General features: G+C 32.9%; 1 protein-coding gene across 5 annotated transcripts; it reads right to left on the reverse strand.

Annotated features, from left to right (window-relative positions):
- Window positions 1–4,364: 4,364 nt before the first annotated feature.
- Window positions 4,365–24,607, reverse strand: Acsl (Acyl-CoA synthetase long-chain). 5 transcript variants are annotated; one of them, XM_069119864.1, is made up of 9 exons: window positions 24,208–24,607; window positions 14,685–14,798; window positions 9,684–10,038; window positions 8,655–9,023; window positions 7,770–8,165; window positions 7,380–7,692; window positions 7,034–7,297; window positions 6,669–6,944; window positions 4,365–6,581 (listed from the first exon to the last, which is right to left on the reverse strand). In XM_069119864.1, exons 2-9 carry the CDS (start codon window positions 14,702–14,704, stop codon window positions 6,427–6,429), a joined length of 2,148 nt encoding a protein of 715 aa, XP_068975965.1. In that variant the 5' UTR covers window positions 14,705–14,798; window positions 24,208–24,607; the 3' UTR covers window positions 4,365–6,426. The 5 variants fall into 5 exon arrangements, with proteins under 5 accessions (XP_068975965.1, XP_068975966.1, XP_068975967.1 ...); XM_069119865.1 differs by lacking the exon at window positions 24,208–24,607 and adding an exon at window positions 23,566–23,664; XM_069119866.1 differs by lacking the exon at window positions 14,685–14,798.
- Between the last annotated feature and the right edge of the window lie 755 nt (window positions 24,608–25,362).

Below are 25,362 nucleotides of genomic sequence, written 5' to 3' on the forward strand. Positions count from 1 at the left end.
AACGAAATTCAAAGAATGAAACCCGCTTGTAAGATACGTCGCTGATTTACTAACTAAAGTTATCGAAATATACGAGCAACACGAAGAGTATCTGCATACGTATACGAATAACTATGTTGCGAGTTAAGAAGATAGCCACAGATACGGAGGAAAGCTGCAAAATAAAAAGGATACAAAAATGTGTAACTTCCTACTTTATCGACTTAAACGAATATAGTTACACATTTGTTTCTATATCTTCATAGTCGAAGATGTACGAGTATATGGAAGATTTCCACATCGCAGGAAGTACAGAATTCTACACAGAATTCTACAAGAGCAAGAATTAAGATACATACGAGCAACTTTTAAATCGCGCGAAGTTACAAATAAACGGGAAATTGACTACTGAATTGAACAGAATGCAGATACGCCAGAGATTTTCGCGTTAAACAAAATATAAACACACGAGTATAGTTCCATATAAGAAAAAAACGTAGATGGCGAACTCGCATTAAAAAAAGTTGCGATTTAAAAGACCCTAGGTGGACGGTTGGAACAGAATCGTGCAGGCGTGCTGTTGTGCGTGTAAAACGTGTAAATAAACAGGCGAAAGCACATAACGTGGATGCAAAGTAAAAAGTATAGCACCCGTTGGTGCGGTACGATATTGTATTACTAACGAGATATTAGGTGATACACGGGTGTATGCATATATATAATACGTAGCTTGAAAGTCTACTAAATCGTCGTGTTTTACCGCGAACATCTGCGAGGGCATTCATTAATTTCCCCAAGAACGGTTTAATTCGATCTCATTACGAAGCACCGGCTGCAGATTGCGCCTGGAAATAGCGGTTCTTATAATAGAAAATGGCGAGGAATTGCAATTCGGACAATGTGATATTTTAGAATGCGATTGCTACGGTTTTCGCAAATCCTTCTCTATTTGTCATAGAAACGTAACAATTATTTCTTGTTAACTGTGTTAATAAAGTTTTCTTCTCCTTTTTTTCTGATACAACGCCGCCGATAATTTTAATGAAACAATTTTTATCGAACTACGGATCGAACTCTAAACTTTTCGGCTTATTTCGAATTTGTCCTAACAGTATCGTGCAATTGTTTTTTAGAATAACACGTTGCTATTGGTTTAACGATATTTGGTTTATCATAAATTATATTCGTTAGATGTTTGTGCATGTTGATGTTTTGTCTCTTTCCCTTTCTGCTAATTATTTATGCGGAAAGTAGATAGTAACAACGATGCGTCGAGAGAAATTAATGAAGGCCTGCTTGTGAAATATTTCTTTAGGAATACTTCAATTAATGTGTTCTGAAATAGAAGTGTCTGGCCTAAACTACCGCCAAGTTACGATGAAACATCGATCGTAACGAACTGACACTTCTTGCCTCCGAAGGTCGTTTTATTTTTCATTCTAAGCGATCATTTACAAAGTATTGGGCGAAACTACTATGATACAGATTTCCGATAAGATTGAACATCAATTTTACTATTTCTAAAATAATGAAACAAACTTTTCTATCCTCTGATATCGTTCTCGGTGATAGAACGCATTTTGAACGTTCGTAAGAATGTTTGCAAAATTACACGATTCGTTAACAATTATTTGACGTATCAGGATGTCTACAAAATTATACAGACCAGTCGAATTAACTTGCACGAAAGCATAGAACGCGCGATACTAATTTTGTATAGCATAATCTCACGAGATATAAAGCAAGAAAAATAAATCTATAAATTCAACTAAACAACAAATTCAAATTAAACAACATTCAAATTTTGCACAAAGAGAAACCAAATGAGACATCGAAAAGATCTAGTTTAATTTACAAAAATCAACCGAAAATTTGTTGGAACATTAGCGTTCTAAATTCTTTCGAGGCGTTCAATACTTTGGGAATAATTAGCCTAGAACTATAGCTGCCTACAAGATCTCTTCAAAGCAAGTTCTAAACGCGTTTACAAAAAAGAAGAAAAAAATGAGAGAAGATTAACACTGATCACTTCCTGAAAGAGACTTTTTAACTCCTACCGTCACATCCGTTAAGTGTACAAAGGGTCTCAATGTAACAATTAACACGTACAACGTAAGGATTCTGACCAAAAAACTTTAGAATATACTTCAGAGAACTGAGATTATTATACCAGGGTCTCGATCTGATTGTGTATGGCCTGTAGAAAACAACCGTAGAATAATGAGTACTTATTATTAGATATTATTATTATTATACATTGTTGAAACGTGGATAAAATCTATTGCATAAATAATAGTGAGTGACGAGTGTGGATGACATGGAAACAACGTACAAGCCTCCTGGTTGTTTCAATAATTTCACTCCTTCCATCTGACAAACGCAATCATCGTGAACATCGTTATTGTTATTGACATATAACTGTTTATAGTTTTGACAAGTTCTCTACCAAACTTCTCCATTATTTTAAATTGCAACATCTAATTTTGAGTATAACTCGAACACTTTTTTTAAGAATCGTTTCTTTGCTATTGTATATGAGAATTCCCGAATTTTTACTTTGTCTAGAATATTTAGAAAATTAACAAAATACAAATCTCTTCGTCTTGGGTCAGATAAATTCTTTGTTATATATTTATAACATGTCTAGTTATAATAATTGCGTTCTTCTTAATTATTTATTTTCGTTCTTTACAATTTTCAATTATTTTCGAGAAATAAATGGTTTCACGGAAAAATACAAAGCGTCAAGTGTACTTTTTATTTTAAATTGATGATAGACGATTCGAACAGTTTTTCATGCTGTATTCATTCAGATATCGCGGAAATCTAACTTTTGTGAATAATATTGTAAATACTGTACGATATGGCTTTAAATAAAAAATCTCATATAAAAAAGTCGTATGAGTAACATGATAGAGAACGTGTTAAACAACAAGGACACAATTTTCTTCTTATTGCGAATGCTACTATAGGTTCTATAATTAAACACTGTAATATATATTATGTATTAGATAATTTAACTTTCAACCATTACTATTTTAACACAAAAAGAATAGAACAAATCAAACAAAAAATTGTCAAATGAAAACTATACGCATCGCTCAAAATTTCTCCCTAGATAAGGCGTACTTGTGATAAGAAAGCGTAAAAATTATACTCCTCTCTCTCTCTCTCTCTATCTCTCTCTTTCTCTAATAGAGTAGTTAAATATTTTAAGATTTATTAGATATATGTAAATATTTTTTGCGTTCGTGATATTGCGAAAATAATACATATGTAAGCGTATATTTTAACAGTAACGAATAAAATATTTCAATTGTTTTAAGTTTGAAAAAAAAATCAACTGGAGGCTTGTACTCAATATGGCGGAATTTTGATGTTCCTCGCGCGTGCATTTATGCACCGTGAAATTTAGATGTTTTTTATGGTGGATCGCGACATCTCGTCGTAAACGCGACAGATTTTAGAGATTTTATGAATGTTACACGACTTGCTCGTGATAAGGGCTGCTTAGTGGGTAACTTGTATTTCTATTGAAAGTAGATGCTGTTTTATGTAAGAAAACAGAGAACGAGAGAGATTTCTCAGTAACAAGGCGCGATTCGATATACTAAAATGTCTACTGCAATGACCAACTTGATAGATTGCTCTATGTATTACGATATATTATTTCTTCTGCATTTGTAACAAATAAACAATTAAAGAGATGTCTTGGAACGAGTGTTTTCTTTTCTGACCAATTTTCCGACCAATATAACAGAAGGAAATAAAAAATGATATTAGTTATTAGAAAATTTATTTTAAGAAAGATTCATTAATAAACTTACCAAATAAAATCTTCTTGAATATAACAATGTCATCGTGTTCCTCTTGCATTATCTTCCCTGCATTTGTTGAAACACACATAATGTTCATAACACGTATAAACACAATTTTTCGCTAGAACAATAAGGTTTTCTGTTCGAAAACAATTTTTTGTGAAATATAAAAAAACGCGGTTAACAAGAAGCTTTTAAATTCAACCACACTGATCCACATATAATGAATCGATAATGATAGGAAACTGTAAGAGTAGGATCCTGTAGGATTATGAATGCGCCATCCGCTGGCTAATTAAAAAAATGGCGCCATACATTTAAACATGTTAGATGTTCGCTTCTATTATTTGCTAATAATTATTAAACGATCCAGAAACAATATCTTTCATTAATGTAAGAAAAATGAATATAAACTTTTTAATTTAAAGGGAATGATCATGATTTCATATTCATAGATACTATTCTTTAGAATGCAATATTAAGTAAATAAAAAAGATATATTTGCTTTTAATAACTTTAAAACAAATATTTTGGCGTAGGAAATGAATGGACCTAAAAGGAGCAATATACAGTGAGAATTCCCATACTTTTATTCTATCAATCTTTCCAACATTTGTACGAGCTGGATTATTGTCAGTGCTATGAAATATAAAAAATGAAAACGCTGTGAAATATATAAATATACATATCGCTTGTATATACGATTGATCACAAATTAGAGAGAAAAACACAAGAATCACAATAATACTATGTAAGTGTACTATAGATCTGTACATTTATTTTTGCATTCCATAATTTCAAGACGATAATTATAATAAGTAATGGTAATCATAGGTATTGATGATATGATTATATCCAAACGACAATTGATAATTTCCTATCTAATATTGTACAACTTTTAATAATTTATGGAAATCAGCACAGTTTCGTAACAATTCATAACGCATATGTTCAGCTATATTGCAGGAACTCTTAACGCAACTGGAAAAGGAGAATGAGCCATCAAATTGATAATCCATCACATTTATGAAATGTCTTACTTTCTCTCTCTCCTTATGCAGTCGCGACACACAAGCCGCGAAATAGAAATAAAATATTAAACAATTTCATATTTACTTGCGCATCGAATATTAATGCTTAGACAATAAATATATAGAATGCGCAATCAACACGATATTTTATAGTATAATACAAAATCGCTATTCAATGCGCCATTCTTTTATTAAAATTTCAATGAAAAAGAAAAGATAAAAATTTCTATGAAACATAATCGTTCATTTGTTAAGATATACGCATATCAACCATATCTGGTAAGAAGCATTTGAAAAACATAAGTTGTTAATGTTATTGCAGACTAATCTCCTGTATAACGTCGGATATTAATAGGAAGACCACTAATTGTAAATCGCGAATGGAACTCGTGCAAATTAACATGACTTGGAGCTAAATAGATATTTGAATGATAGATCCTATGTAACGCCTACGAAATTGAAATATCAAAGAAATCCTTTAACCGTTCATGCTTCTCAAAGAATTGACACATTACAGCAAATAGGAAGACTACAAAAAATTACTAGAACAATTTCCCTTTTGTGAACACAGTTTTTCTTCATTTTTTTTTTATAAGCTCACATACATTACATCCTCATTTCCTCGTTCATATGTGCATACAATAATGAACATGCATACATATCAACACATGCGCACACATAATGTATCCCGATAGATAAAGAAGAAAGAAAAGAAAGTTTTTTGTGATGCTTTGATGTAATAATAACTCAAAACAATGGCATTATCTGCAAGTATTGTACAGTATTAGACGAAGAATAATACTACGTGAAAATCCTAAACAGAAGATCAATTTATGTTGGCGTAAAATTAGAGATATTTAAACACCTACCATACATCACGCTTTAATATCAAGAATAAGTAAGAGCAGACAACTCGTCACTTGATTTTTTTGTATATATACATATCTTAATGCATAAAACAAAGTAATTATTAGCAGAGTAACTTTATAGCGACAAATTAAACTCGACGATTTCAAATAATACTTCAAATAAGTACATCGTACGAGTTATGAACTTATAACATTAATATGCTAGTTGATCAGCGATTGATCCTTCACGAAGTTCAAGAATTGTTACAAGGAATGAGTATATTATTAAGATGGAACTAAATGTAGAAGGAAGAAAAATAATTTCCTCCGCGGAATAATCACCTCCACCATTTGTTTATTCTCACTCATACCTTGCATCACGTAAGATAACGATTATATTACAAGACGCTCTTTATATACTTACACCATTGAAGATCAAAGTCATTTCTTGTCTCGAACGAAACTCTAAATTGACTAATAAAATATTCTCAAGCAGACAAATTCTTTATATATTAGTTCTTTTTTATATACGTTTGACGATGTGTTGTAAGTTGACTTTCATAGTATTAAAAAGTCGACACCTTTTTCAGTAAAGAAAACAGAGAAAATACGTTTCCAAATCTGAAGTTCTTAATTAACATTCGATCACGTTTCGTAAAATTCCAACGAAGGGTATCGAAATTTTGCCACATCAGAAACCTTGAATATCGACATCACTTCACTATTACATTTCTTGCAAATTTCTTCTCATCACGAGGCATACATCCTATTGATTTCGTGTTGATAACGTTCTTGCACTGCTTTCCTTTTAAGCTTGAATGCAGCTGTTACCAGTCCCATATCAGGTGACCACTGTTCTGCACACAGTTTCACAGCACCAGGTATTTCAAACCTCTGGAGATTGCCTGTATTAAAAATAAAGATTATTTAAATATCATTAAAAAGGTTTGAAAATTGGTACTTAGACAAACAATTATTTTTCAAATATCTACATTTTTTGGCTTGTTCAACCAGCTCCTGTAACACCGCTTTTTCAATATCAGGGTTATCGCACAGTTCCTCTAAATTTTTTCCTGTAATACCTAAGTCATTGGCAATCTGTTCTAAATAGTATTGGTTAGGTACTACTAGTGCCACTGTATAAGATTTATGTGAATCTCCATAAACACAAATATTCTCCACAACAGGACAGGTTTTCAGTTCTGCTTCAACTTTACCTAAAGATACGTATTCACCTAGTTGCAATTTAACTAAATCCTTCTTTCGATCTGTAAAAATGTATATTAACCCAATAAAAAAAGTGCTGAAATATTTCTTCCAAGAAGGCTATAACATGAAGATTAAAACTTAATATAACCTATAATTTTTATGCAACCATCTTCATGAATTTCTCCAATATCGCCGGTTCTGAACCACTGTTTCCCATCTTCATAAAAAAAGTCTTCTTTCGTTCTGTCTGGTAATTTGTAATACCCAGCCGAAACATTTGCGCCACCAATTAATATTTCTCCTCTAGGATATGGAGTATCTGTAACTCTGTAACCAGCTTCCTCCCAATTTTCTAGTCGAATATCACAAATAGTGGTTGGTCCTCCTACTCTTCCTGTACTCCTATCATGCTCTTAAAAATGGGAAATCGTATAATCTAATGTATCAAACAAAACATCGTTTAATAAGAAATGAAAAGAAAAAGAAATACATACTGTCCATAACCGTAGCACAAGAAGTTGTTTCTGTAAGGCCATATCCTTGAGTCAATGTGGCACAGAGACACATTTTGACTTGAGTTTGGGTATCTGGAGTCAAAGGAGCACCACCACAAAGTATAAGCCTAACCTTTCCACCAAGAACCTGTCTTGCAGCTCCAAAAACATATTTATTGCAGGCAGGTGTATCGTAACCACGCTTATACCATTTCAATTTGTATTCATAGCCAAATCTGAAAATGGTCCGACTCAGAGGCCCCGATTTCTTTACCTTTTCATTGATACCTTTACAGATACGGTCCAAAATAAGCTATAAAAGATACAAAAAACCAAAATTATTATATACTAATGTCCACAGTGTCATATAATACAATTTTTGAACCTTACTGGCACGGAAGTTACACAAGTTGGTCGCAGAACCGACGCGTCCCCTTTGGATCCTCTTTGAATCTTACTACTCGAATCAATCATAGTAAGAGGCGAACTATAGCCGATAGGCACACCGCTTAAAAGGCACACACTCTCAGCAAGAAGTTCAAATACATGAGCCAAAGGTAAGAATGCAAGAAACACATCATCCGATCTAATTTCAACGACATCACAGAATGACTTCATGACAGAAATCACATTTGTATGCGACAAGAGTACACCTTTAGGTACTCCGGTCGACCCAGATGTATACATTATGATTGCAGTATCAGAGCTTTTTGGTGATGATAATGATGCTGCAGAACTGTTACCTGTCTGGAGTATATCAGAAAAAGGTAACAGCCTAACATCAGCCTAAAATGTACCAAAATGGTATACAAATTAGTGAAGATTTCTATATAATGTTTTTTATAGTTAAATGCTCTAATTTTAATTCTACAGTACCATAAATACTACATAGAACACCTGCTGAGAAATTTAATATAAATTGAATACTGTTCATTACATTTATTTTCTAATTATTTTACTATAAATCTATTATTTTTAGATTTAGACACATAATACGTATAATATCCAAAGATACATAAAAGAACCACAGCATACTTTTTATAATATACTCTTTATAATATTTAGTGAATGAAACATATCTCTGCTACAGTTTAACTTCTTCAATTATTTCTCTTTAATTAATTATATTCACAAAAATATGAATTTACATGAATATCCATAATTTACTTGTAATGTAAAATAATATACAAGGTAAAATTTGATATAGTTCTTCAATAAATATAACCAGTAAGTGTCCTAATATTTATGGCCGGTAGTCTGGATCAAGGTACTCACCTTATAACCCTTTGTATCAGTAGGTACCAGTTGATCTTCCATATAAATAATTGTTTTAACATTAGGTAACACATTAAGGAGCCGTTTGAATTTTGGTAACAGGTTATGGCTAGTAATCACGGTATTGACTTCCGTTTCGTTGATTCCATGAGCAATAGCTTCCTCGCCTAACGTCGCATAAATAGTAACTACAGTCATGTTCTGTTTGAAACAACCATAGGCGGCTATCATCCATTCCTCCCTAGTCTCGGCAAAGATCACAATGTTCTTATGCATTGTAAGATTATATTCTTTTAAGCCTCGACCAAAAGATGTTGTCAGCCTGTCCATATCATTATAGTTTTTCCATTTGTACTCTCCCATTTTATACTGTAACAGAATAATTAGTAATCAGTTTTTTCTCATGTAAATTGTATTAAGTTGAATTCATCCATATTATTCATTCATATCCACGTAATATACACCCTGTATCATAAACTCTGCCCACCTGAAATACCGTCGTTGCTTCAAATAATACGCGAAAATATTATTAACGAAAGCTGTAGAATTCAAAGAATTACATAACGCGGTAACAATGGTTTTTCGACAGGTGGATGCATAGAGGAGATATAGAGATTAACTTTGTTTTTTTTAAACAGAACGTCCTATTTTTTATGGTTGATTGTGACAGAATAGCTAGTTCTGAGTATAAAAGTACTAACATATATTTATCCTGAAACTTACCGTTTCTGAGATATTTGACTTTGTTCATCTTAGTACAATATGTTACGAAACATGTTGAAAGATGCGCGTAGCACTTCGAATGTAAACAAAGATGTCAAAAGTATACTACTGATGATGTCAACTGTTATTTTGACCCTACTACTTGTTTACATTCGAAGTACTACGCACATATCTATGCACACTATGACACACTGTACATTGAATAAGGAACTTCTAAGTATTCTTTTCTTCTTCGATTCTGTTCTTTTAATCAAATCATATGTATTATGATTTTAATTACAACAAAACAATCGCTTCTTACTCTACCTTTTTGAATATTCTACCATTGGATTGAACCTCGTCCTCCTCCGCAAGTATCTCTCTCGTACCAACGCATTTTTTTTCGCCGTGCTTTTTAGTGATCCATCCCATCACCTTCTCGAGCGTATCGATGTTTTCACGTTCAAGGGTAATGTGCATCTCTCTCGGCGGATTAACACTCCTATACGTAATACTTTGTTCATCTTTTGTAATGGGTCGAGCCTTGATCCTTCGTGAAGCCTTTCTTTTCTCCCAAGGTCGTTGGAGCACGAGGTATACCGGGAACGTCAACAGATCGTACAGGTACGAAATCGCCTTGATCGCGTTGACTGCGCTGATAACCCAAAAACTTTCCATCTCCCTACACAGGAAAACGCAATGTTACGAAATATGCATCTCGTTCTTCTTGCATGTTAGTGCCTTACGAAATCTTTTACTAATTAAAAGCTTATTGTATAAGCAGCGTTCTTTCAAAAAAAGCTTCGTTATCAATGCAGACCGATAATCTAAAGAAATTTTTGTTTCGCGACAAAATGTCAAATTGTTCCTGTTATTTTAAATCTGAAATAATAACGTTCTATTATTGTTTGTGTAATAATGATTTCGGATGTCAGTATGATAAGATGCATGGAATAAAGAACGATTCGCAAAGTGCAGGTTTGGTATTATATGATATGCAACTATCGCTATGTACAGGGATTTTCATTAGGGACGTAAAAGAGTTTATGATAATTTAGAAATAATTTTGAATTCAAAATATCAGTATAAGTACGTCTAAAGATATTTAAAGATTATCATACCAATTTTAATTAATGAAATTTCCTGTATAGAGAAATGTCATTATCAAGGCTACAGAACACTGCATTATCTGCATTGCAGGGAATGGAGTCAGTGTCAATATTAGTACTAAAGAGCATACCATTAATATCTGGATATGTATAACACGTCATTATTCGATATCGGCATCAGTCATATACCAATGAAAGTAGTAATATATTACTATAGCAATTCTATGTAATATACTACGCAAAAGTAATTGCATTACAAGTTAAATATCGTAAAGGCTTCCCAGGAAAATATTAACATGCCTAATATTCTACACATTATTTTAAAAAAGAGGTACAGTACGATGAGTCATAAAAATGTACGTATATATATATCTAATCTGAAACAGTTCCGTATCAAGCTCATAAATTTAGCAAAAACTCATTGTTCGCATTCATATATCAAGCTTAACGTTTTTTTCAAGGCTAAATCATTCATACGCATTACATTTAAAAAGAAAAACGAGAAGAAGTAGCTTTGAACCAAAGCAAAACAAACAAAATTAAGGATTATTCAGATATCCGATTAATTACTTAACCGTCAGTTGATAAATGATAAATTGAAAACGAAATAACGCGCCATTTCTAACTCTCGAACTTAAGACTAATTATCTAACGAATGTTTACTTTACCAGTCGAAGATTCATGGCCCCGATACGATCGCCTATCCAACAAACACCCCTATGAATCTCCCCAATGTGAATAGACTCCATTCTTCCCTCTTAACTTGTTTTTAACAATAATCAAATAACGCGGAGAACTGTCTGTTTTTATCTTTTTTTAATCCCTCCTTTTTTTTGTTAAGCGTATATATTAATTCTTTGATAACCTTGCAAACGATCAAACGACCTTAAAACAGATAAAAACAGAGTCTGCAGGTCCGAAACATGCATCGTATAAAAATAGTACGCGTAGATAGCGCGATCGCGTGATGTAAAATTAAAAGAAAAACTTAACGGCGCCGTATAATAAAGGTGTGTTTTGATGGGTTTATTTTCAATCACTGAATGAATAGCAGAAAGAGAATAAACGAAAAAGAGTATGCAAACAAGAAAAGAATTTGGTAAAGGAGACAGTAGTTATTCATATAAAATCGTAAGACACAAATGTTATAAGATACAAAAAAGAAAGGTATACAGCAAAAATGTAGAAAGACAAGAATCGTAAAATACAAATATTTCTTGAAGCTTTGTACAGTTTATTTTGCTCTAAAAGTGTTACATTACCGGCTGCTACAAATATAGATTTGGTAGCGACGTTCCTGAGATACCTGGAATTGCTTGAATATACATACGTGCATAAAAAGTTGTGGTCATACATGGCATGATATGAAACACGTGTCAAGCTATTAAAGATAAAAAAATAATCCATCTTCTTAATATATGTGTACAATGCACACGGGTATGTAAATACAAGTTACACGTTCTGGACAAGGAATACATGCCTATTGAATTGAAATTCGAATTCGTTTACCACACATGTGAATGTGTATTTATATACACGTGAAATAGAGGCTTAAAATGCAAATCTAGATTTGACAACTTGAGAACAAATGTGTAAATTGATACAAATTTGTCAACTTACGTATTAGCAAGATTACAGTCAAAGTGAACATAATCAATTGCACTAAAGGTGTACATTTCTTGTGTATGTAAATACACGTGTACACGTGTGGTAAATGAACCTGAATTTCAATCTGTGGAACTTTCAAGAAATTTCCACTTTTTCTTATTACGTACTTCCCTTTTATCTCCGTATATCAGGAAGACAAAACACTGTGACGATGTTGATATCTGCATTTTCGCCATTTTTATCTTATGACTGCATTATTATACGTGTTTCACCACTTAGAGTATTTCATTTAAACGATTATTCAAATGAAAAAAGAAAACAAGAAGAAACATTGTGCGTTCTTCGTTGAAAAGACGAAGAAGGAAAAGGGAAGAAGTTGCAGCTTGAAATTGCAACAGCATACACATTCATATCATAGTACTACAAAAAAATTAAAGCACCTAAAATCATTCAATCGTTGCTCATAACGTTTCGTACCGCCTCAAAACGATAGAATGCGCCACGCGACACCCTATGTGTACCAATAGACACAAATACAATTAAAGACATGGCGTGACTACAGTCTGGCGACAACATACTTCTATATGTACAATGTGCATGTGATTCGAATATCTTCACGGACTTTGAACGTCGTTAGCTCGTGCCAGATGCGGCTACCAACTACTCGCATTTTCTTTTCATTATTTGAGATTCCAAACGAAGGGCAATTCACTTTTCATACATCCTACTACTATTTAGCTGCAAAGATACAGTGGAAACATGATACACGAAAACACGTCAAAGATCAAGGCCGGTTACGCATAGTCTCTGAATTCAATACAAATAATGGAATGACTAAACGAGAATAATTACATGGTTCGCTTGCTGAGATAAACTGTACGCATTTGTAATCGTTCATGTTTCCTCGTTAAAATGAATTAATTGTAATAATGCCCGATAATTGATTTCTACGTGCTAATAATCTATTGTAAATGAAATTTAAATATAAATTCCAACAATTAATATATATATATATATATATATATATATATATATATATATTAATTGTTATATAATATATATATATATATCATAGCGGTCCATGCGGCTGTGAATACACAATTAAAAAATAGCAGATTTGATTGTTAAAAGTTAGTATGTATCGTTCTTTCTGCGTGTTTATACAAAGAATATATTTTACTGTTTCGAAATGAAGAAATTGAGAAACAATAGAAGTTATAGAGAGCCGGAAATAGAGATAGCGCGAAGTAACAATAACATGTAACAAATAAGACTATTATTCAAATAGGAATTATGTATGAGATGTAATTATGCAATGAAAAATACATACCTGTTTCCATTAATGATATGTACTCATTTGCAAACTTCTTACCATGCTCACTTTACGACATTAACAATACTTTACGATATTAACAAATTTACTTACCATTAACTGTGATCTAAAAAAACGGCGACGCTATGAATCTTTCAGTTGATTGATAAATGTACGTACAATTATAATTGCAAACGTTTGAATAAAATATAACACTTCATTTTTTTCTATTTATATATAATATTCCAGCCAGCATAAGAGAGAAAGAAACAACTTGTTACAATGTTTCGTAGAAAAATAGAAAAATCGATAGTTACCGTAAGTTGATAATCATAAAATACAATTTGATTATGAATCAGCACATGGACAAATCAAGGGTCCTCGTTCTGTAAGTAATTTGTGACACGAAATCTAAATTACTGCAGAAAGAAACTTATCATTTTTTTATATGATAAAGATTTATCAGCCTGACAAATTACAGGGAAATATAAATCATATAATAACAAAGACTAGCTGAATGTACAATTATGTAACAACTTCTTTAAGATATAGATTGTGACTTAATAGATAAATGCAATACAAGAGATTGTGAAATTACACGTTGTATTCAGCCTCAAGCAAAAGAACGTTAACAATTGCTATTTGGAAACTTGGAATAGAGACCAATTTCTTAGAAAGTTAGAAGTAAAATCAAAATTTTTTTGTACTGACTAGTCATTGAAGGAAGAGGCTAGTAAAGTAAAATAGTATAGTTCACAATCAAATATTCCTGAATTATAGATAAGAATACAGAAGGAATAATTCGGAATCGTTATCCGTAATTTAATAGCAAATGTATTACGCAGATAAAAACACATCGATACAGATAGAATTGAAGTGCCTCTTACATTTTATTCACTTCATTACAATTTATAATTATCATTCGATCGTTTACCAATCCACTGAAAAGTTCTCGTTTGTTCTAACATCAGCAATGTGTAGCGTATTATATACTTTTACTCCTCACTATACTGACACAAACATGCTGATAAATATCATCGAATTGACATAAATAGGAGATAGAAACAAGCAAAACTTTATGACACTAAACTAACTTACTAACACTAGACTAATATTTTACATCACACTACATCAGATCTATTCCAATTCTATACCATAATGTTCTTCGAAAGAGCATAATTGTAAATCTGCAGGCAAAATATACGTACATGCGTAGCTAAAAATATTCGTAATAGCATAAAAAAAGAGCGTGGTGATTTTGTCTTTTTCTATTTCTTTTCTATAATTATTGCGACTCACGGTTTTTCGTCCACGATCATGATGGATCACTATCTGGTCGCCTTTATACCCAATAGATAGATATCAGTAGCTCCTGTACTTTAATGGAAGTTGATTTGATGCTGATTAATGACACTGCAATAAAAACCGTTGGCACAAATGATGTGGTTAATGGTATTTTAGGATGCACAATGTCCTACTACTGTACCCGAGCATCATCGAAATCGTTCTCGACATAAATACCGATTCTCCTTGCTTTAAGTCAACAGGACTATTTTCTGTACTTATCGAGTGATATGAACTTATAAATAGAGTAACGGAGCCGTAACAAGACAGATGAACTATGCACTTGAAACCGAACGCTGATAATAATTCTTATCAGCATAACGCCGAACGATCGTAATTTATTATTTAATTAAATTGTATCGAAATGTAGACTGCTTATACTTTTGAGTTAAAGAAACATCGAGGTCAGATAATTACAATAATTGAATATAAATAGAATGTACAAACATATCCTCCTCCTCGTATACAGCCGATGTAACTTTCATGGAAGCAAAAAAATACGATATTTAGCACAAACAACAACAGCTATTCATAGTAATTGATAATGGAAAATTACATCAATTCCATTTCTCCAATTTTCTCTTAATGTTGAACAATGCCTATTGAAAGAAAGGAGGTTGTTTTGCATTTTTTTAAAATGCCTATTGTGTCTATAGTTTCCAATATTTCTCGACTGTAGGTTGAATTTTTCTTCTGTTTCTAGAAGTCTCGTAAGTAAGAATCTGTTTTCGCGAATAGTAATTTAATAATATATTCAGTTATAAAATCGAGTATAAAATTAAATTATGAAAATGAAATTATATTATACATTGAGAAATAAATGGCAAATGGAAACTAAAGAATATAACGAAAGAATTTGTTTATTTTAAATACTCGATGCACTTGCATTATGGATACCCTATATTGGCTATGAAAGACTATTAAGATGACATTGAATTCACTTGAAGTCTTACACAGACTGTTAACTGTGGAGCAAGTAATTTGGTTAAGTGCACTTTACTATACACGTACTTACGGCCACGCGCCGATTTATAACGAAAATGTATGTCACAAAAATTGAAACATTATCAACGTTGACGTGTCAAATTGAGAAGCCTGACGAAATTAAAGTAACTCTTATCGAAACAGCAATGGCTCATTTAAAATAATCTGAGCGATTATGTCCTATAACATTTAATACTTGATATTAAAGATTAAAAATTGTCCACTCTTCTCTCTCTACTTTTGTTACGTGATCAATGTAAAACTATGCATATTTTTATGATTACGATAGAATATATTAACCTTTTCATTCGATAACATAATTATCACTCTTTAATATTCCTTTTCAACACAACATAAAGTGTACATAATAATATATTTAACATAAAATATAAACATAAAATGAATTGACTTAGATAAACAGAATTAACTTGCTTTTTAAAATGTGAGAGGATGACTTGAAAAAATGTGGTGTTGAGATAATCAGTATACAACGATGCTAAAGGACAAACTACAGATAAGTCAGAAAGACTTTTGAAAATAGACAATGGGGTCACTGAGCGACCAAGCTACCGCGTCATATATGTATATGTACACGTATCTATATGTATTTAAGTAACCCAACTTCAACCTTGAACAATGCTGTAGAGTGTGAGCTAGATATTCAATCATTTCAGTAATTCAGATTTTTCTCCTACATATCTTCACTCGCCACAAAGAATTCCTTTTTATCGACTTATATAAGTAAAAATTGTTGTACACACTTTAAGACATTCTTATGGAACAGTATAATATTTAATCAGATCTCATCTGTGTATGTTGAACAATTAATTTGAGGATTATTTTAAAACACTAATTTCTAATAGGATAAGTTACTCAAACAACAATTAATGCCAATTATGTCAATAGATCGATAGATTTAAGTCGTAATAAATTAGATCTCGACGATAATTCTAGTAATGGCTGTTGTGCAAGGGATATTAGTAACTGATTACTGTTAAAATACAATAGTACTATATTATATAGCTACATTATATACATTATATACTATAGCTAATACTAATATTAGAAACTATATAATACCATAATGCATGCTATTAAAATACAATGAAAATACAATTAAAATAAAATAGAAATTCATTACTCATATCCCTTGTGTAATATAAACGTATTTTAATTGTTTTAAAACAATCAAACGATCAATCTTTAAATATTCTTGTTATCGTTTACTAAATGCAAACTTATTGTTTCCTGTTTTTACAACTTTCATAAGTCAATTTTCATCAATTAAATTATTAACATATTCTTTTGTAATATTTAAAAATAAAAAGACATTACTATGCAATTAGAAGAATTAATTTCGCATCATTTTTTCATTCTTAAGCATATTCTCAATGCCAATTATATTCCATATATTAGTAGATATATTATTATTATCTTCGAAGATTAAGTCATATAGAAACGTTAACGTAGCCTTGAAAACGAGTTTATCTTAAAAAAAGGGGCTTTAATATCGTGGACTCAACATATTACTGCAATCTTCTACTAAAAACTTGAAGCCTGGATTAAACCGTTCTATAATGAATTTTCTTAGAAAACGATAAGTATAACGTATTAATAATACATAAAATTCGCTAAAAACAATGCATATAAATATATCACTGCATAGTGTATATAACTTTGCATTGATTTGCAAAAATGCAAGAAATATTTTATAATATTTAAAAACAGTATTACACATGTCAAAGACTCGAAAGGATATGCATAACTTAATGATTTCTTTGAATTTCCATTCATGACCAAGATACTTGAAAAAGAAAAACAAATCCAATAATGAAAATTAATGAGAATAGATACAAGTAAAACATTTACGTAACGTTGTTCCGTAATAACTGTCAACCTTCAGTGATGATTTAATACGTAATATATAACAGAAAATTGAACCAAAAATTAATGAAAACCTACTAAGGAATATTCTAAATAAGCCATTTATCTTAACTTAATACAGCACACGAGCTATTCGAAAAATTTATGTTTACCGTTCCAACTCTCGAAATTGAGTTGCGAAAGTTACTGTAAACGCCTCCTAAAAATTCAAAGTGATGTAATATTTGCTCTTGCAATAGTAAATATTCTTCCAAATTACACACAGATGAAGGCTCTATTTCACAGAACCACCTATCCTAACTTTACGCTAAACAATATTCTAGTAAGACTAATAGCACGTACAACTAGTTTTGATTCGAAATTAAAGCCAAACGAAGGCATACACGATAGCTGGATTTCGACTGTAATTAAAACTTCTCACATAAATTTCAATGCTCCAATTCTCTCTCTCTCTCTCTCTCTCTCTCTCTCTCTCTCTCTCCCTTCCTCTTTCTCTCTCTTTCTCTCTCTCCCTTCCTCTTTCTCTCTCTCTCTCTCTCCCTTCCTTTTTCTCTCTAACAGTCTCTGCATCGAAAAACCTTGCTCCTCGTTAAAAGTACATAACATGACAGAAAATTGATTTGTAAAATGGAACTAGAGTTAGAAGCAGATATAGCGTTGTTCCATCTTGCCAATTACAATTTTACCAGGAAAGATAAAATCACGCGTCCACGAATCATGCACGTGAAGATTCAAATTGGATCGTTCCTATTGGTCTGCTTCCTGTCTGGGAAGCGTTCGTATATGTCCCTTGATCGCTTACGAGGCACAAATCGGCTCGATCGTTCGAAGCTCTAATGGCTGGCATCCTCTAATATTAGGTCAAATTATGTAAACGAGCAAGAAACGGATTTCTATAGAGCGCCATGTTGAGTTAACTTATTAACAAAACACGGGAACTGTCACATTTCACGTGATATTTCAACATATCTTCAACCGGAATTATTTTATTAATGACTTGGACTTAGGAACTGAACGCGATACCATGGTTGATAGTAATCGAATATTGAATCATCAATAAGATTTAAGAAAGTAATAGGTTTTATATTATTACATTGAATTGTGCGTGACGTTCATTTTGTAGTAATAGAACAAAATGGAACATACATAATTTAATAAAATAATATAAAACAAAAAATGTTGTTCATCTATTATTTCCTTATAAAACGAAACGAGCTTTTGGGACAATCTAATATAAGGTCATTCTGAAAGGAAATACCAAACGATTCGATAAATTATTTCTGATTGTATACGAATCAGTTTCATGTATATAGTTTCATAACAATTGCAGAGGAAAAAACACGAACGAACCGATTCGAACACAATGGGATGTAATGTTAAGGGTATTAGTAGAACTTTGTATACATTTTTTGTTTCTACTTGGCATCGTTATAGCAGTATGTTTCGATCCTTTATTCCACTGGATATTGACAGGCTTCTGAATCGTTTATGCCAAGGCCTGACCACTGAACTATGTATCGTATTACAAAGATACAACCAGAGATCGCGACTTTTGAATGTTTATTTAAAATAGACGTGGACACATGTGCGTGACATGTGTATAGAGGTTGGTTGGTAACTGGTGGTACAAGCGGAAAAGGGGTGATTCTACGTGAAAAAAGAAGTCGAAAATATAGAATAAAAATTTTTTTTTTTTTTTAATTTTTCCATCGAGACAACGATCTGCAGTAAGATCCGTTATAACGAGACGTGATACAATGCACGCGTACCGAGCGAAAATTCAAAGTCGATTTTCTCGAAAACAAAGCCTCAAACGAAAAATTTTTATTCTATATTTTCGACTTCTTTTTTCGCGCAGAATCACCCCCTTTCCGCTTGTACCACCAGTTACCAACCACCCTGTATATTGAGGAATTGAAGATCCGCGTTCTCACGGTTATTGAACTCAGCACGCTGGAAAATATTCTTTTTTATCATATATTATATGTCAAAAATACTATCACCTGTAAAAGGACGCGTTTATTGTTAGAAATTGTACAGACATTTTAGTCTTCTTACATCGAAACAGAAAATTAATTCCATTGAATAATAAAACCTTATTGACCGCCTATTCCAAAATGGAGTGTAATTGTAAGTTTAATTGCTCAGAATGTCGATTTTGATAAAATATTAATTAATATACTACCACTTTTTTTCTTTTTTCCAAATTGCTTAATATCTCCTAAATCTTTCGAATATCTAGTAAACATAACATTACTATAGTCGAAACACTTGTGTTTACATTACTGGTTTGAACAGGCTCAAGATTTCCTTATCTCTGAGAGTTACGAAGTTATTCAGAAACTGAACTTTACATTTGACTGTTCAATATTGAAAAATTCGTCGTTTTCTTTATCTACTTTTTCACTATTTTCAATTTCGATGCAAACTACACGCCGCGTAACAAAATCCATGAATGGAAATACAGAAGAAAATGGAAAACTACAATCGTCGCTCAATTATGCATAATAACCTGAAATTATCATAGACACAAGCTACTTACGACTGTGCAGCTTGTTTTCTGTTAAGGTTTTATCTCGTAAAAGACAGAGAGAAAGAGAAGAAATACGTGGATGAATGTATAATAGAAAATATATTTAAGCAAGTTGAAGTATAAGTACAATGTGTATGCTAGTTCACATCCACACGCTGGCAGCGTTACTTTACGAAAGAGCTTCGAAGCCATGGGTCTATGGGTATTTCTACAAATATACCTGTCTGTACCCCGCTACATCATCTGTGCAAGACATGTTCCTAGAAAACTATGAGGCTGAGAGGCCCTTCGAATTGATTTAGTGGAAAACAATAGTCAATGGCTTTGAGAACTAAGAAAACTAAACTTTAGAAAAGATGTGAAGTTTTCCTTGAAGTGAGACCCACTTCAACATTTTCAAATAAACGTAGATAAACGGAGAAACCGTATATTATATGTATGTCGTTAATATATAAGAGATAATTCAATTAATTCCATACAACGTATTAAGATAAGTGTAATTTTATTCTCGGCGGAAAACTTTTTTTCCAAGTTTATAAAATCTTTAACAAAACATAAACTGATAAAAACTGCGAAAGCTATTTCAATTAATGTAAAGTTTATTTGTGTTATTCATGAACTGGTAATTCTTCTTTAGATATCCTCTATACATATAAAAAGTGGATAAAATGACTATAGAATAAACCGCTTTGTCATGTTCATTTCCATCTTACGCGGACTTTCAGTTTTCTGATACCGCTATCTTTGAAGATACCCACAACAAATTATATATACGTACGTCGAATATTATGGGCTGCGGGTAAAGCCAGTTTCTCTCATGATTATAAAACCCCATTCCAACGAAGCACGTATAAATTTCGTCAACTAGATATTTGAATAAATAAAAATTCGAACTTATCAGAGAGTGAAGAAGAAATGATAAGAATTATCAAGTTTCATATCATAAAGGGTACAATAGGAATGAACTGATGTCTGGCATAACATAAATCAATTACAAAATGCTACACTGTCAAATCTGATATATTGTAGGAAAGATAGCAGAAGTTTTCGACGTCGAATTTTATATTAATTGAATCTAGTCATCAATTAAGAAAGAAAAAAGATGCAAAATGTAATATGATAAATATTGTAACTACACAGAATCCCATCTATATAAAAAGCTAGATTTAACAGAAAGTAAAAAGCGTTTGTCCTACGATTTACGAGAATCAAATTTATCGATGCACTCGCGATATGTAGTGTGTGTGGAAGAAGCGTTGGAACAAATGAACCATAATGCGAAGCCCCGAGATAGTCTCACGACATTGAACGTCACATCGAACCCTGCATTACTCATGTTATGCTTAAGTTATGCCAAGGTGAATACGGGGTTACCCTATATCTATCACAGATTCACATGTTATATTTATTATGGCACACTATTGAAAGTATTTGATGATAGGGAAGCATTACTTTAAAGTCACGTAGTTATGTAAAGAAAAAAAAAGGAATGAAAAACGTAGTTATGTATGTAACACATGATGTATAATAATTGATGTAATGGCAATACACGGTTAAGTTTAATTACAAGTCCCTGTAATTGGACGTGGACGAAACGTATAATAGCCTGATGTATATCATAATTAATACATATTAGCGTTACGAATTATGAGGAAACAATTATTGAATAATGCATACATAAGGTACGGCGATCGATACGTTTGGAACGATAGATAAATCATGTATGCGGACAGAGCGAGAGAGGATGAGAACTTCTCACTCTTGTAGGATCCCGCGCCGAAGGATGGCCTTGCGCCACTCTAGGTGGTCATAGAGGTCGTCACGCCGAGGAGGTTCTGGGTCCTCCTCGGACTTACACGACGGCCCAGGGGATAGCGTTGAGAAGGGTGGTTCCTGTCACTGCCCAAACTAAACCTGAGGAATGGGTCCCTCAGAATGGGAGAGGACGCGGGAGTGCTCCGGCAGCAATTCGAAAAAGGTCCCGGAGCACCCCTGTCAAGCGTCAAGTAGGCCACCTCGCCGCTTCCGAGAAAAGCAGCGGGGTGACCATGAGGATTTCCCCACATATAAAAAAGAAAAAAGATATATCATGTATATATTATATATATATATATAATATGTAGTGTAACAGCAAATCACCAAATAGTCATTAATTAAAGATCAACACTGAAAATAAATTGAGCAAAATAATTATACATCGACAGATACATCAAGTTATAGACGGAAACCTATACGTAGAACAGCACGATCATCGATAAAATGCATCAACCTAATGGACGTATGCGCTAACATTTCATACTGCACGTTCCTATAATTAATTTATTGCAGTAATCAGTGAGGAAACAACCTGCTGCGTCACTGTATCACTTGCTTTTGTCTACATTGGTATATTGTACAGCTCCTACTTGACAAAGTATCAGGTGATACTGGGTGCCGCCATGTGCGACGCGAGGATAGCAATAGGTAGTAATTTTTCTCAGAACAAAAGAAAGAAACAAATCACAGCAATATTAATATTCTAGTTAAAATCTCATTCAACATCAGCTATATAAATTAAAAATTGTGTACCCATCGTTCGAATAATAATCATTCGATTAAATCGCAAAAAGATAAGAATACTTCCATTTTGCTATAGACACAATAAACTCTTAAACATTTATTACATATTCCTCCATTTCAAGAAAGGAAAAGACATTTGATGTTTGAATAAAAAATTGTATGTATGAAATTGAAACGAAAAATGAAGAAATTTTTTAACGCTAGAAAAATGCAACTGAACCTGAAAACTTTACTTACGTTTAAAAAAGTTACGAAAGAGTAAACGACATAAACATCATTTAATTCGTGGTAACTTCTTTCCCTATTCTTAGTCACGGTAGTACACGCAGCGTATAATAGTATACATTAATTGAACGTCAATAAGACACATCCAAAATGCAATTTTATATGTATTTCAAATATTTGTACACAATACAAGATGCGTGTGCGCATGTGACTTCTAGTACCTGTTCATTCACCGATAGTTCTTGATCAGTAGCCGCGAACAATTTGACCGTGAATTCGATATCTAACTGAAAGATCGATTACTTCTTTGTGGAATGCCGCAACCATGACAATATTCACACGATAGGATAAACGCAAGAAAAATGTTACTGATCAATCTGTAGTTACAGCAAGCAGTACCATTCCGGAAGTTTGAATCGAGAGTAATTCAAAGTCATTTCAACTAAACCATCGCGTGTTAATTGTATATCATGTCGATTTATATCAACTCTATTTTACGATTGATTCACATGTTTTTTTCGTATAAACGTGAGAACATTTTCAACATAAAGCAGAAAATTATATCACGTGAATTTAATTTCAAAATTTTGATTGACTTGAATATTAATAAAAATATTCGTCTACGAGATATGAAGCAAGTTCATTGCTTACCTTTCTATACACTACACTACGATTATCTTAACTTTCCGATCTCGTGACTTCTTCTCAACGAGTTCGACGATTCTTGTCGACTAACAGTCTGTTTTCCCACTGCGATCAAAAGAGGAAATTATCACTATACGCCATACGCGATCCAAGGGTTGAGAATGGTGTGGGTGTATGGGTATGCGTATAATATCTGTACGTACAGTAGATATACATATATAGGTAAAAGAAGAGGGACAAGGAAAGGACACGAGGGACAGTCGATCTACGATATGACGTACTACTCCGTGTAGCGGTCGACGACGAACTGAATTCGAAACGCGATTAACGTGAGGACTGAGAAGTTACGTGAGATAGAATTTTCTGGTGATCTTTGATCTTTGATCGTTGTCTTTCATGAGAGCGAAATATAATTTTGTATCTTGATATCGACTAACACTGCCAGGGGGTAACGACACCGACATGTGACGACAAGACAGCTGTTCGACAGATCGCTTGCAGTCTACAATCTACGTACCAACAGACGCTTTTATGTTACGTCAAGAAGGAAATCGGTTTTTATCACGGAGAATTTTGATGCAAACCTAAAAATGCTCTGGGTACTTATATTTCAAGCACACTTCAAATTATGTATTTTGTTATTCTTACATTCGTCACGATAATCGATCGTGGAGATCGAACTCCTTCGAATCTTCACTCGGTGTAAAAAATTATCTCCAATAACTCGTTGAATACTTGATAAGATAAACCAAGAACGCCTTAACACCACGTGCTTCTATACTATGAACTTGGTACTATTCACCGTTGATCCTATACTTGTGATAATATATAACGCGCACACGAGCGTTCAGCTCAGTATTCGCGCGAATAATACTCGAATCTTAACATTTCTTCTGTATGTATGACACACTACTCCTTGTTGTACACATGTCAAATTTTTAACCTATCATACGTTGAGGTTTCGCGAATACTGCGTATTTTCGGCAAAACTGAACGTTCCCTACTCTCTCGCACGTACTAACGCCAGCGCAGAACACCGACCACTCTATACATGCTCGATCCAATAGCGGCCATCTTGATATTCGTAAGCTCGAAACCAAAAAGGTCGATGAGAAAAGTATAAAACAAATTACTTTACACACAACAAGTTCTAGATAATTTTGAAGAATATCAGAAATTACGAGTGAAAAGAAGAATTCACTTTACTTCTAATAGAACTTTCTAAAAAACATTGCTGTAGTTTGAATACATTGTTCATTTGAAATCTCCCGCCAATTTTTTAACATAGCGAACAGTTTATACTCGGAGATTTTGCCCGTTTAGTCTCGTAAATTTTGTTAACATGACATAACGAACATAATAATCGTTAAGATTTATATAATTATCCATATATAATGCAGATTCACATCGCATAAATTAATTTATGCGCATGTGAAGACTCAAGGATTTGACTCACAAGCCGCGACGGTTTTGCTTTTCGATATAGATAGCCGGCCTACACCCGAACCAATCACAAGCAGAGTTTCAATGGGCGGGGATGTGGCGTGATCCACGATGACGTCATGGTAGTCCGCAATCGATAACTACTCGACGTTTTAGCAAACCCCTTCTAACCCTGGCCTGTTACTCTAGTACTATACGATCAATGTTCAGCTTCAATGCACCACACAACTCTTACGGTATGATCGCGCATTCTTCACCTCGATAAAATGGGTTAACTACCTTGAATGAACTATCAAAATATATATTCTAATCGCACTTTTAGTCATAAAAACAGATCATATCCGATATTCATGACTTCTT

This window comes from Bombus flavifrons, chromosome 9, assembly GCF_040668555.2.
Source record: "Bombus flavifrons isolate JBK064 chromosome 9, iyBomFlav1_principal, whole genome shotgun sequence".
Taxonomy (NCBI): domain Eukaryota; kingdom Metazoa; phylum Arthropoda; class Insecta; order Hymenoptera; family Apidae; genus Bombus; species Bombus flavifrons.